The sequence below is a fragment of the Oncorhynchus kisutch genome, linkage group LG17 (genome assembly GCF_002021735.2).
Source record: "Oncorhynchus kisutch isolate 150728-3 linkage group LG17, Okis_V2, whole genome shotgun sequence".
Classification (NCBI taxonomy): Eukaryota; Metazoa; Chordata; class Actinopteri; order Salmoniformes; family Salmonidae; genus Oncorhynchus; species Oncorhynchus kisutch.
Genome location: NC_034190.2, coordinates 87,802,530 through 87,815,907, shown reverse-complemented (window position 1 = coordinate 87,815,907; position 13,378 = coordinate 87,802,530). Strand labels below are relative to the sequence as shown.

At 46.2% G+C, this 13,378-nt stretch overlaps 1 protein-coding gene and 3 non-coding genes across 4 annotated transcripts; all 4 read left to right on the top strand.

Moving 5' to 3' along the window:
- Window positions 1-5,703: 5,703 nt before the first annotated feature.
- On the top strand, window positions 5,704-12,402 carry rpl10 (ribosomal protein L10). Its single transcript, XM_020473356.2, has 6 exons — window positions 5,704-5,864; window positions 7,184-7,242; window positions 8,659-8,766; window positions 10,349-10,487; window positions 11,662-11,824; window positions 12,154-12,402. Exons 1-6 carry the CDS (start codon window positions 5,842-5,844, stop codon window positions 12,307-12,309), a joined length of 648 nt encoding a protein of 215 aa, XP_020328945.2. The 5' UTR covers window positions 5,704-5,841; the 3' UTR covers window positions 12,310-12,402.
- Window positions 8,332-8,465, top strand: LOC116354533 (small nucleolar RNA SNORA70). Its single transcript, XR_004203869.1, has one exon. It is a non-coding gene; the product is annotated as a small nucleolar RNA SNORA70 (small nucleolar RNA).
- Window positions 10,520-10,652, top strand: LOC116354531 (small nucleolar RNA SNORA70). The gene has a single exon (XR_004203867.1). It is a non-coding gene; the product is annotated as a small nucleolar RNA SNORA70 (small nucleolar RNA).
- LOC116354532 (small nucleolar RNA SNORA70) lies at window positions 11,950-12,082 on the top strand. The gene has a single exon (XR_004203868.1). It is a non-coding gene; the product is annotated as a small nucleolar RNA SNORA70 (small nucleolar RNA).
- Window positions 12,403-13,378: the final 976 nt, after the last annotated feature.

The following is a 13,378-nucleotide window of genomic DNA, read 5'->3' as shown; positions in this document are numbered from 1 at the left end:
TGTTATAGATCTGTCATTATCATTGAAAGTCTAAGATGCAGTAGATCTACTCTATGTGTTATAGATCTGTCATTATCATTGAAAGTCTAAGATGCAGTAGATCTACTCTATGTGTTATAGATCTGTCATTATCATTGAAAGTCTAAGATGCAGTAGATCTACTCTATGTGTTATAGATCTGTCATTATCATTGAATGTCTAAGATGCAGTAGATCTACTCTATGTGTTATAGATCTGTCATTATCATTGAATGTCTAAGATGCAGTAGATCTACTCTATGTGCACTCTTTCTATGCTTCCCATTATTAAGTTTCGTTTTTGTGCCTTTCACCTTCGGTTTTGTACACCAGCTTCAAACAGTTGAAAATATAATAATTTTGGTTATGGAAAATATATTTAACAGTGGTTTAGATGGTACGATGATTCTCTACACTGGACTTGCTTGTTTTATCACATAAACTGAAATGAGGTAGCTATTTTAGCAACCAGGAATTTTAGCAACCAGGAAATGGCGTTGCGATTTCTGCATAGTGCATCTTTAATTGAAATATTGTAGAATTCCATTCATTCCTATGGGGAGGACTGATCCACCTGGGGAGTTCCAATATGGCCATTTATTTATTTATTTATTTTACCTTTATTTAACCAGGTAGGCAAGTTGAGAACAAGTTCTCATTTACAATTGCGACCTGGCCAAGATAAAGCAAAGCAGTTCGACAGATAAAACGACACAGAGTTACACATGGAGTAAAAACAAACATACAGTCAATAATGCAGTATAAACAAGTCTATATACAATGTGAGCAAATGAGGTGAGAAGGGAGGTAAAGGCAAAAAAAGGCCATGATGGCAAAGTAAATACAATATAGCAAGTAAAATACTGGAATGGTAGTTTTGCAATGGAAGAATGTGCAAAGTAGAAATAAAAAAATAATGGGGTGCAAAGGAGCAAAATAAATAAATAAATAAAAATTAAATACAGTTTGGAAAGAGGTAGTTCTTTGGGCTAAATTTTAGGTGGGCTATGTACAGGTGCAGTAATCTGTGAGCTGCTCTGACAGTTGGTGCTTAAAGCTAGTGAGGGAGATAAGTGTTTCCAGTTTCAGAGATTTTTGTAGTTCGTTCCAGTCATTGGCAGCAGAGAACTGGAAGGAGAGGCGGCCAAAGAAAGAATTGGTCTTGGGGGTGACTAGAGAGATATACCTGCTGGAGCGTGTGCTACAGGTGGGAGATGCTATGGTGACCAGCGAGCTGAGATAAGGGGGGACTTTACCTAGCAGGGTCTTGTAGATGACATGGAGCCAGTGGGTTTGGCGACGAGTATGAAGCGAGGGCCAGCCAACGAGAGCGTACAGGTCGCAATGGTGGGTAGTATATGGGGCTTTGGTGATAAAACGGATTGCACTGTGATAGACTGCATCCAATTTGTTGAGTAGGGTATTGGAGGCTATTTTGTAAATGACATCGCCAAAGTCGAGGATTGGTAGGATGGTCAGTTTTACAAGGGTATGTTTGGCAGCATGAGTGAAGGATGCTTTGTTGCGAAATAGGAAGCCAATTCTAGATTTAACTTTGGATTGGAGATGTTTGATATGGGTCTGGAAGGAGAGTTTACAGTCTAACCAGACACCTAAGTATTTGTAGTTGTCCACGTATTCTAAGTCAGAGCCGTCCAGAGTAGTGATGTTGGACAGGCGGGTAGGTGCAGGTAGCGATCGGTTGAAGAGCATGCATTTAGTTTTACTTGTATTTAAGAGCAATTGGAGGCCACGGAAGGAGAGTTGTATGGCATTGAAGCTTGCCTGGAGGGTTGTTAACACAGTGTCCAAAGAAGGGCCGGAAGTATACAGAATGGTGTCGTCTGCGTAGAGGTGGATCAGGGACTCACCAGCAGCAAGAGCGACCTCATTGATGTATACAGAGAAGAGAGTCGGTCCAAGAATTGAACCCTGTGGCACCCCCATAGAGACTGCCAGAGGTCCGGACAGCAGACCCTCCGACTTGACACACTGAACTCTATCAGAGAAGTAGTTGGTGAACCAGGCGAGGCAATCATTTGAGAAACCAAGGCTGTCGAGTCTGCCGATGAGGATATGGTGATTGACAGAGTCGAAAGCCTTGGCCAGATCAATGAATACGGCTGCACAGTAATGTTTCTTATCGATGGCGGTTAAGATATCGTTTAGGACCTTGAGCGTGGCTGAGGTGCACCCATGACCAGCTCTGAAACCAGATTGCATAGCAGAGAAGGTATGGTGAGATTCGAAATGGTCGGTAATCTGTTTGTTGACTTGGCTTTCGAAGACCTTAGAAAGGCACGGTAGGATAGATATAGGTCTGTAGCAGTTTGGGTCAAGAGTGTCCCCCCCTTTGAAGAGGGGGATGACCGCAGCTGCTTTCCAATCTTTGGGAATCTCAGACGACACGAAAGAGAGGTTGAACAGGCTAGTAATAGGGGTGGCAACAATTTCGGCAGATAATTTTAGAAAGAAAGGGTCCAGATTGTCTAGCCCGGCTGATTTGTAGGGGTCCAGATTTTGCAGCTCTTTCAGAACATCAGCTGAATGGATTTGGGAGAAGGAGAAATGGGGAAGGCTTGGGCGAGTTGCTGTTGGGGGTGCAGTGCTGTTGTCCGGGGTAGGAGTAGCCAGGTGGAAAGCATGGCCAGCCGTAGAAAAATGCTTATTGAAATTCTCAATTATGGTGGATTTATCAGTGGTGACAGTGTTTCCTATCTTCAGTGCAGTGGGCAGCTGGGAGGAGGTGTTCTTATTCTCCATGGACTTTACAGTGTCCCAGAACTTTTTTGAGTTAGTGTTGCAGGAAGCAAATTTCTGCTTGAAAAAGCTAGCCTTGGCTTTTCTAACTGCCTGTGTATAATGATTTCTAGCTTCCCTGAACAGCTGCATATCACGGGGGCTGTTCGATGCTAATGCAGAACGCCATAGGATGTTTTTGTGTTGGTTAAGGGCAGTCAGGTCTGGGGAGAACCAAGGGCTATATCTGTTCCTGGTTCTAAATTTCTTGAATGGGGCATGTTTATTTAAGATGGTTAGGAAGGCATTTTTAAAAAATATCCAGGCATCCTCTACTGACGGGATGAGATCAATATCCTTCCAGGATACCCCGGCCAGGTCGATTAGAAAGGCCTGCTCGCAGAAGTGTTTCAGGGAGCGTTTTACAGTGATGAGTGGAGGTCGTTTGACCGCTGACCCATTACGGATGCAGGCAATGAGGCAGTGATCGCTGAGATCTTGGTTGAAGACAGCAGAGGTGTATTTAGAGGGGAAGTTGGTTAGGATGATATCTATGAGGGTGCCCGTGTTTAAGGTTTTGGGGAGGTACCTGGTAGGTTCATTGATTATTTGTGTGAGATTGAGGGCATCAAGTTTAGATTGTAGGATGGCTGGGGTGTTAAGCATGTTCCAGTTTAGGTCGCCTAGCAGCACGAACTCTGAAGATAGATGGGGGGCAATCAGTTCACATATGGTGTCCAGAGCACAGCTGGGGGCAGAGGGTGGTCTATAGCAGGCGGCAACGGTGAGAGACTTGTTTTTAGAGAGGTGGATTTTTAAAAGTAGAAGTTCAAATTGTTTGGGTACAGACCTGGATAGTAGGACAGAACTCTGCAGGCTATCTTTGCAGTAGATTGCAACACCGCCCCCTTTGGCAGTTCTATCTTGTCTGAAAATGTTGTAGTTTGGAATTAAAACTTCAGAATTTTTGGTGGTCTTCCTAAGCCAGGATTCAGACACAGCTAGAACATCCGGGTTGGCAGAGTGTGCTAAAGCAGTGAATAGAACAAACTTAGGGAGGAGGCTTCTAATGTTAACATGCATGAAACCAAGGCTATTACGGTTACAGAAGTCGTCAAAAGAGAGCGCCTGGGGAATAGGAGTGGAGCTAGGCACTGCAGGGCCTGGATTCACCTCTACATCGCCAGAGGAACATAGGAGGAGTAGAATAAGGGTACGGCTAAAAGCTATGAGAATTGGTCGTCTAGAACGTCTGGAACATAGAGTAAAAGGAGGTTTCTGGGGGCGATAAAATAGCATCAAGGTATAATGTACAGACAAATGTATGGCAGGATGTGAATACAGTGGAGGTAAACCTAGGTATTGAGTGATGAAGAGAGAGATATTGTCTCTAGAAACATCGTTGAAACCAGGAGATGTCATTGCATGTGTGGGTGGTGGAACTAATAGGTTGGATAAGGTATAGTGAGCAGGACTAGAGGCTCTACAGTGAAATAAGCCAATAAACACTAACCAGAACAGAAATGGACAAGACATATTGACATTAAGGATAGGCATGCTTAGTCGAGTGATCAAAAGGGTCCGGTGAGTGGAGAGGTTGGTTGGTGATTTAGACAGCTAGCCAGGGCATCGGTAGCAAGCTAGCATAGGATGGAGGTCTGTTAGCCACCCCTTACGTTCCGTCAGTAGATTAGTGGGGTTCCGTGTGGTAGAGGGGATTAATCCAAATCACACAACAACAACAAAAATAAAAACAATAGATATAGTTATAGAGGCCCAAGAAGAAAATATAATAATAATAATTTAAAAAATAATTTAAAAAAAATAATAATAAAAAAATTGTCCGATTGTCTATTCAGATAGCAGCCGGTAAGACAGCTAACGGTTAGCAGGCCGCAGATGGGCGTTCAGGTAACGTCGCGACGGAGGAGCCGGCCGAATAACTCCTTCGGGTAGATAACGTCGGCAGTCCAGTTGTGAAGGCCCGGTGGGGCTCCGCGAAGGCAGTAAAACGGGTCCGGATAGGTGACTGCAGCCCAGGTGTGATTGATGGAACTCAGGAGTGATTGACGGAGCTTGCTAGCTCCGATGGTCACACGGATAGCAGCTAGCTAGCTGTGAGATCCGGGTATGAATGTCCAGGGACATGGAGAGAAAAATTGGTCCGGTATGTTCCGTTCCGAGCCGCGCTGCGCCGTACAGAACTGGCGATAGATTTTCGAGCTAAAGGATAGCTGATGACCACAAAACGATTTGCCAGTAAAGGAGCTAACTAGCTTCTGAACTAGCTTCTGGATTAGCTTCTGGCTAGTTTCAGGCTAGCTTCTTGGAGTTTCTGGCTAGCTTCTTGGAGGATTACAGATCTGAGGTAAATAATACTTTTTTTATAAATATACATTGGTGAGGCGGGTTGCAGGAGAGTGTTTTGAAGATGAGTTGATGGAAAATAAAAATAAAATGTATGTGAAAAAGTTGTAAATATATATATATACAGGACACGACAAGACGAGGACAAAAGACGTCTGAACTGCTATGCCACCTTGGAGCCATCTGGTGGCTTCAAATCCCCTCACTTGCCAATACATAGCAATTAAAATGTTATTAAATAACACCACTGTCGGGGGATCCAAACTAATTTTACCGACACTTTCCTCGTCCTCACCTCATCCTACATTTTGGTGATCCGCTTGGATGTTCATGTTGCTTGTTCCATGTTCCCAGTAAAACTACCTTTCCCATTATGCTCCACGGTAGACCAGTTATTGCGGAGAAAATTTTACAGCCATCATATTCAATTTAAAATACACGATTACTAACCATATTTCACGTGTGACACCAAAAGTGTTTACCCAAATCAAAAATATAACCGGAGTGTTTTTATCCTAATTCTCCAGGCGAAGCGTCCGTATGACGCACCGGATGTCTTTCTAACTTCCTTTCCTCCTTTCGGTGAGTTCGTGTTCACATGGCGGTGTCTGCCTCTCTTCAAAACATTCTACAAACTCTACAATCTTTCTAGCGTATAACCTCCGTTTCCTTTCGTAATAAGTGTCTGTTTTGTGTGTTATTTATACAGATTGCAGCTATGGGTCGCCGGCCAGCCCGATGGTGAGGTTTTTTGTCACATTATTTTTTTTTAGCTCGGGATTGAAGTATGTCGCTGGATGAAAATGCAAAATGGAGGATATGTCCGCACCATGTGCATTAATGATCCAGCTACCTATATTTGCGTTTTTGCTGTCAAGTAATTTACTTGCATAACCAATCCTTGTGCTGTCATAACTAGGTAACTAGATGGTCTGTTACACAATTGTCGACGAAGTCACGGTCAGTCACTTAGGTAGTAACATGGTGTTGAATGTAGCTCGTTGGCATTTAGATTGGAGACTTTTATCTCCCTCACCAACTTCAAACATCTGCTATCTGAGCAGCTAACCGATCGCTGCAGCTGTACATAGTCTATTGGTAAATAGCCCACCCAATTTACCTACCTCATCCCCATACTGTTTTTATTTATTTACTTTTCTGCTCTTTTGCACACCAATATCTCTACCTGTACATGACCATCTGATCATTTATCACTCCAGTCTGCTAAATTGTAATTATTTGCCTACCTCCTCATGCCTTTTGCACACAATGTATATAGACTCTTTTTTTTCTACTGTGTTATTGACTTGTTAATTGTTTACTCCATGTGTAACTCTGTGTTGTCTGTTCACACTGCTATGCTTTATCTTGGCCAGGTCGCAGTTGCAAATGAGAACTTGTTCTCAACTAGCCTACCTGGTTAAATAAAGGTGAAATTTTAAAAAGGTTACTCGTTGGTAGGCTAACCGCTAATGGCATAAACCAGCATAGTTAACTAGCCATTGAAGCCTGTCTGTGGCTGAACGGTTATAAAGGTTATTAGTATCGTACATCGGCCTGTGATTACACAGCATATAACGTTGTTTTTTTACCAAACAGTAAATATGCATGAACAAGTGTAAACATCCTTAGTATCATTTGAACTGACTTCATCACACACCTGCAGTGTATTTAGACAATCAGTCTGCAGTGTGGTTCTGGTGTATAATTGCAGCAGACAGTACCTGATTGCCTATGAGGCCCACTGGGAGGTGTTGGCCCTTTAAGAGACTGAGACACAACCGACTGGCTAGGTTGCCTTCACACCCTGAAACATGGCTGTACTGGCTAGATCGCCTTCACACCCTGAAACATGGCTGTACTGGCTAGGTTGCCTTCACACCCTGAAACATGGCTGTTTCTGCAGGACCGCTGATCGCTTAAATGACGTTGTTGACCTTTTCCTGTGTTGAATGTAAAGGCAGCTGATATAACCACTTGACAAACCAAACATTGAAAGGTGACGGCATGGTACTGTAGCTGGTCAGCAGATAATTGTTTCAAGCCATCTCTCTCCACAGCTATCGCTACTGCAAGAACAAGCCCTACCCCAAGTCCCGCTTCTGTCGCGGTGTGCCTGGTAAACCCCTTTTCCTTACTTTCTCCTCTCCTTGGTTATTCCCCAATACCCACTCAGACATGGTCATACTCGTAATCGTATCCGCAAGTTGATAGATCGGATGATACTCGTGATCGTATCCGCAAGTTGATAGATCGGATGATACTCGTGATCGTATCCGCAAGTTGATAGATCGGATGATACTCGTGATCGTATCCGCAAGTTGATAGATCGGATGATACTCGTGATCGTATCCGCAAGTTGATAGATCGGATGATACTCGTGATCGTATCCGCAAGTTGATAGATCGGATGATACTCGTGATCGTATCCGCAAGTTGATAGATCGGATGATACTCGTGATCGTATCCGCAAGTTGATAGATCGGATGATACTCGTGATCGTATCCGCAAGTTGATAGATCGGATGATACTCGTGATCGTATCCGCAAGTTGATAGATCGGATGATACTCGTGATCGTATCCGCAAGTTGATAGATCGGATGATACTCGTGATCGGGGGGGGGGAAATGTTTTGTTTTAATATGCTTAAGTAGATGTTTGCAAAATGACCCCAAAACATCTTCCTGTACGTTTCTAGACCAAACAAACAGCAGGTTAGGAACCAAGGGGGGGGGGGGTCTGACCAGTGTTTGTATCAACGGGCGGACAAGTTTTCATCAGTCCAAATGAGCGTAGGCGTTTCATATTTCCCCTCGCCTCGCCCTGCTGGTTAGATAGCTTGATATCAAACGTCCTCGCCATGTGAGTTGTTATAGTAGCAGGCAGCAGAAATCTGAACGATCAGACCGAAAACATGCAAGGAAAAGTGATATTGTGAGTAGACAGAGATACAGCATCACTCTGTCCAATCAGAGGTGCGTGATCAACGCACAGCCCGCCCTTCTCTTTATAGACAGGCAAACTAGCCAGTTGTTATCCTTTACCATGCACTAAGACAGTATAGTTTAGACACCGTTACTGACTGACATGAGAAAGATACTTGCTGGCTCCTGAAAATACATCTCGGATAATTACAAAAAAGTCATTCTGAAAATTGCCCATAAGTTACGATACTAGCTCTGTCCGACTCCTCGGCACCGTGTTCTGAACTGCAGCTCATGACGCTGACCAGTCTCGCTGCCGTGCGGTTCTGGTGTTCAATTGGCTGCAGATAGTGACTCTGTGGTTGTGTATGAGGCCAGCTGGGAAGTGCTGGCCCCTTTAAGGGACCGCTGAAACAAAACGTGACCTGTTTATGCTGAACTACAGAGGGAATTGGCTGTTTTGTATGTCCGCTTGATATCTTAAAGAAATTACACTCAGACCTACGTCAACTATTCCCTGTAGGTAATGTGCTCTGCTCTCTGTCCCCTCCTGTAGGTAATGTGCTCTGCTCTCTGTCCCCTCCTGTATGTAATGTGCTCTGCTCTCTGTAGATCCTAAGATCAGGATCTTTGACCTGGGCAGGAAGAAGGCCAGGGTGGATGAGTTCCCTCTGTGTGGTCACATGGTCTCTGACGAGTACGAGCAGCTGTCCTCTGAAGGTGAGGGCACAGGTCATCTCTGGGGCACACATCACAAAAACATGTTGTCTTCTGAAAGGCTAGGTTGGATCTAATCTCACATTCATGTACTTTCTAAATCTCTCCATCTCCTCTGTAGCTCTGGAGGCAGTCTGTGTTAACTCTCCCATCTCTCCTCTGGAGGTAGCCTGTGTTAACTCTCCCATCTCTCCTCTGGAGGCAGTCTGTGTTAACTATCCCATCTCTCCTCTGGAGGCAGTCTGTGTTAACTATCCCATCTCTCCTCTGGAGGCAGCCTGTGTTAACTCTCCCATCTCTCCTCTGGAGGCAGTCTGTGTTAACTCTCCCATCTCTCCTCTGGAGGCAGTCTGTGTTAACTCTCCCATCTCTCCTCTGGAGGCAGTCTGTGTTAACTATCCCATCTCTCCTCTGGAGGCAGCCTGTGTTAACTATCCCATCTCTCCTCTGGAGGCAGCCTGTGTTAACTATCCCATCTCTCCTCTGGAGGCAGCCTGTGTTAACTATCCCATCTCTCCTCTGGAGGTAGCCTGTGTTAACTCTCCCATCTCTCCTCTGGAGGCAGCCTGTGTTAACTATCCCATCTCTCCTCTGGAGGTAGCCTGTGTTAACTATCCCATCTCTCCTCTGGAGGTAGCCTGTGTTAACTCTCCCATCTCTCCTCTGGAGGTAGCCTGTGTTAACTATCCCATCTCTCCTCTGGAGGCAGCCTGTGTTAACTATCCCATCTCTCCTCTGGAGGTAGTCTGTGTTAACTATCCCATCTCTCCTCTGGAGGCAGTCTGTGTTAACTATCCCATCTCTCCTCTGGAGGCAGCCTGTGTTAACTATCCCATCTCTCCTCTGGAGGCAGCCTGTGTTAACTATCCCATCTCTCCTCTGGAGGCAGCCTGTGTTAACTATCCCATCTCTCCTCTGGAGGTAGCCTGTGTTAACTATCCCATCTCTCCTCTGGAGGTAGCCTGTGTTAACTATCCCATCTCTCCTCTGGAGGCAGCCTGTGTTAACTATCCCATCTCTCCTCTGGAGGCAGCCTGTGTTAACTATCCCATCTCTCCTCTGGAGGCAGTCTGTGTTAACTCTCCCATCTCTCCTCTGGAGGCAGTCTGTGTTAACTATCCCATCTCTCCTCTGGAGGCAGCCTGTGTTAACTATCCCATCTCTCCTCTGGAGGCAGCCTGTGTTAACTATCCCATCTCTCCTCTGGAGGCAGCCTGTGTTAACTATCCCATCTCTCCTCTGGAGGCAGTCTGTGTTAACTATCCCATCTCTCCTCTGGAGGCAGTCTGTGTTAACTCTCCCATCTCTCCTCTGGAGGTAGCCTGTGTTAACTATCCCATCTCTCCTCTGGAGGTAGCCTGTGTTAACTATCCCATCTCTCCTCTGGAGGCAGTCTGTGTTAACTCTCCCATCTCTCCTCTGGAGGAGGCAGTCTGTTAACTCTCCCATCTATCTCTCCTCTGGAGGAGGCAGTCTGTGTTAACTCTCCCATCTATCTCTCCTCTGGAGGAGGAGGCTGTCTGTGTTAACTCTCCCATCTCTCCTCTGGAGGCAGTCTGTGTTAACTCTTCCATCTCTCCTCTAGCTCTGGAGGCAGCCCGTATCTGTGCCAACAAGTACATGGTGAAGACTTGTGGAAAAGACGGCTTCCACATCCGGGTCCGCCTGCACCCCTTCCATGTCATCCGTATCAACAAGATGTTGTCCTGCGCTGGGGCTGACAGGTACAGCACTGTTCTAAACTCCTAAAACACACCTGCAGCTTATTAAGCCGACCAGTCCCGCTGACGTGCGGTTCTGGTGTTCAATGGCTGCAGACAGTAACTCTGTGGTTGTGTATGAGGCCAGCTGGGAGGTGCTGGCCCCTTTAAGGGACCGCTGAGACAACGCTTTACAACTGGTGCTGCCGTGCGTCAGACCAGGACTGACTGGGCTGGGGGTTGTAGACCGGGACCGACTGACTGGGCTGGGGGTTGTAGACCGGGACCGACTGACTGGGCTGGGGGTTGTAGACCGGGACCGACTGACTGGGCTGGGGGTTGTAGACCGGGACCGACTGACTGGGCTGGGGGTTGTAGACCGGGACCGACTGACTGGGCTGGGGGTTGTAGACCGGGACCGACTGACTGGGCTGGGGGTTGTAGACCGGGACCGACTGACTGGGCTGGGGGTTGTAGACCGGGACCGACTGACTGGGCTGGGGGTTGTAGACCGGGACCGACTGACTGGGCTCGGGGTTGTAGACCGGGACCGACTGACTGGGCTGGGGGTTGTAGACCGGGACCGACTGACTGGGCTGGGGGTTGTAGACCGGGACCGACTGACTGGGCTGGGGGTTGTAGACCGGGACCGACTGACTGGGCTGGGGGTTGTAGACCGGGACCGACTGACTGGGCTGGGGGTTGTAGACCGGGACCGACTGACTGGGCTGGGGGTTGTAGACCGGGACCGACTGACTGGGCTGGGGGTTGTAGACCGGGACCGACTGACTGGGCTGGGGGTTGTAGACCGGGACCGACTGACTGGGCTGGGGGTTGTAGACCGGGACCGACTGACTGGGCTGGGGGTTGTAGACCGGGACCGACCGACTGGGCTGGGGGGTTGTAGACCGGGACTGACTGGGCTGGGGGTTGTGGGTAATATGAACAGCCTCTGGTCAACAGTAGTGCACTGTAGAGAATGGGGCGCCATGTGGCCATGGTCTTGGCCGTTGCTGTATTTGGGTAATTAGCATTAATGTTTTACTGTGAATGTGTTCAAAATGACCCTGAGTCTGGTTCCTCTCCAGGTTTCTTCTCTAGTTTCCCTGGTCTCTGCTTGCTGTAAAGCACAATAACTATTCCTTGTCAGTAATGTGTTGCCTGTAGTAATGAGACGTGTTTTGTTCTGTGTTTCTAGGCTCCAGACAGGGATGCGTGGTGCGTTCGGTAAACCTCTGGGCACCGTGGCCCGTGTTAGAATCGGTCAGGTGATCATGTCTGTCCGCACCAAGGCCAGCAACAAGGAGCACATTATCGAGGCTCTCCGCAGAGCCAAGTTCAAGTTCCCCGGGCGCCAGAAGGTAACACACTGAATATACATTTGAAATGCGGACACTTGTATGAGTAGCTACACACTGGGGTAACTGGTGTCGATATATAGATGAGATTTGAAGGTCTTAAACACTCATTGTGCGCTGTTAGACCCCTGCAGCTCATTAATCTGACCAGTCCTGCTGCAGTGCGGTTCTGGTGTTCAATGGCTGCAGACAGTGACTCTGTGGTTGTGTATGAGGCCAGCTGGGAGGTGCTGGCCCCTTTAAGGGACCGCTGAGACAACTATATTTCCTTCACTGAGGAAAATGGTTGCCTCTGGATAACATCTGATCAATCTCTCCTTTCTCTCTCTCAGATCCACATGTCCAAGAAGTACGGCTTCACTAAGTTCAACGCGGTGGACTTTGATCAAATGATGGCTGAAAAGCGTGTGATTCCTGATGGCTGTGGGGTGAAGTACATCCCTTCCACTGGTCCTCTGGCTCGCTGGAAGAAGATTCACGCCATCTAGACACCCAGGACAGGCACAGAAGCATCCGAGAGATCAGAGACATGGAGGAGGAACAACTAGCCAATAAAAGTGCATTGTTGAATATAAAACTGACCTGAGTTGCCTTCCGTTATTCTGAGCTTCACTGCTGATTTCAGATGACTTGAAGGTTGTGGGTAAAATAAATACTGGTTTGGTGTTGGACCTAAATGAACAATGACGTTAGATTAGTTAAGTACTAGTGTTAAAATAACTGACGCCTTAATTTCTGTGAAGCGGGTGATCTCATGTCACAGCATTTCTAAAGCACTTTGCACCAGAGGCTCTGGTTGACACCTAGTGTATGCTCTGTTAGTCAACAATGCACATCGGTGTAGTTGCTGGTGTAACAGAGTTTTAGGCCTGACTAATACAGTGTTTCACAAACTAGGGGTTGCCTGGTTTGAAAATTGGTTGTGAGAAACAAACAATTTGACTTGATTCATAGGTCAGTCACCTCCGGTAGATGTGGTTCTGATCAACTACTTTGTTTTATTTCTACATGTGGTGTTTTAAGGTACAACATATGACCCCATCACTGAAAGATGACTCTGGGAAACTTGTCTGGTTTCCCTCTACCATGCCTAAGCTCAAATTATATTTGTCACATGGTTAGCAGATGTTAATGCGAGTGTAGCGAAATGCTTGTGCTTCTAGTTCCGACAATGCAGTAATAACCAACAAGTAATCTAACAATTCCAAAACTACTACCTTAAAGACACAAGTGTAAAGGGATAAAGAATATGTACATAAGGATATATGAATGAGTGATGGTACAGAGCGGCATAGGCAAGAAACAGTAGATGGTATCGAGTACAGTATATACATATGAGATGAGTATGTCAACCAAGTGGCATAGTTAAAGTGGCTAGTGATACATAAAGATGCAGTAGATGATATAGAGTACAGTATATACGTATACATATGAGATGAATAATGTAGGGTATGTAAACATTATATTAGGTAGCATTGTTTAAAGTGGCAAGTGATATATTTTACATCAATTCCCATTATTAAAGTGGCTGGAGTTGAGTCAGTGTGTTGGCAGCAG

What these genes read in the sequence shown, in the direction of transcription:
- rpl10 (XM_020473356.2), top strand. Translation starts at nt 5,842, where the DNA reads ATGGGTCGCCGGCCAGCCCGATG. An exon ending in GGTCGCCGGCCAGCCCGATG is followed by an intron (nt 5,865 to 7,183) that starts GTGAGGTTTTTT and finishes CTCTCTCCACAG; the next exon opens with CTATCGCTACTGCAAGAACA. An exon ending in CTTCTGTCGCGGTGTGCCTG is followed by an intron (nt 7,243 to 8,658) that starts GTAAACCCCTTT and finishes TGCTCTCTGTAG; the next exon opens with ATCCTAAGATCAGGATCTTT.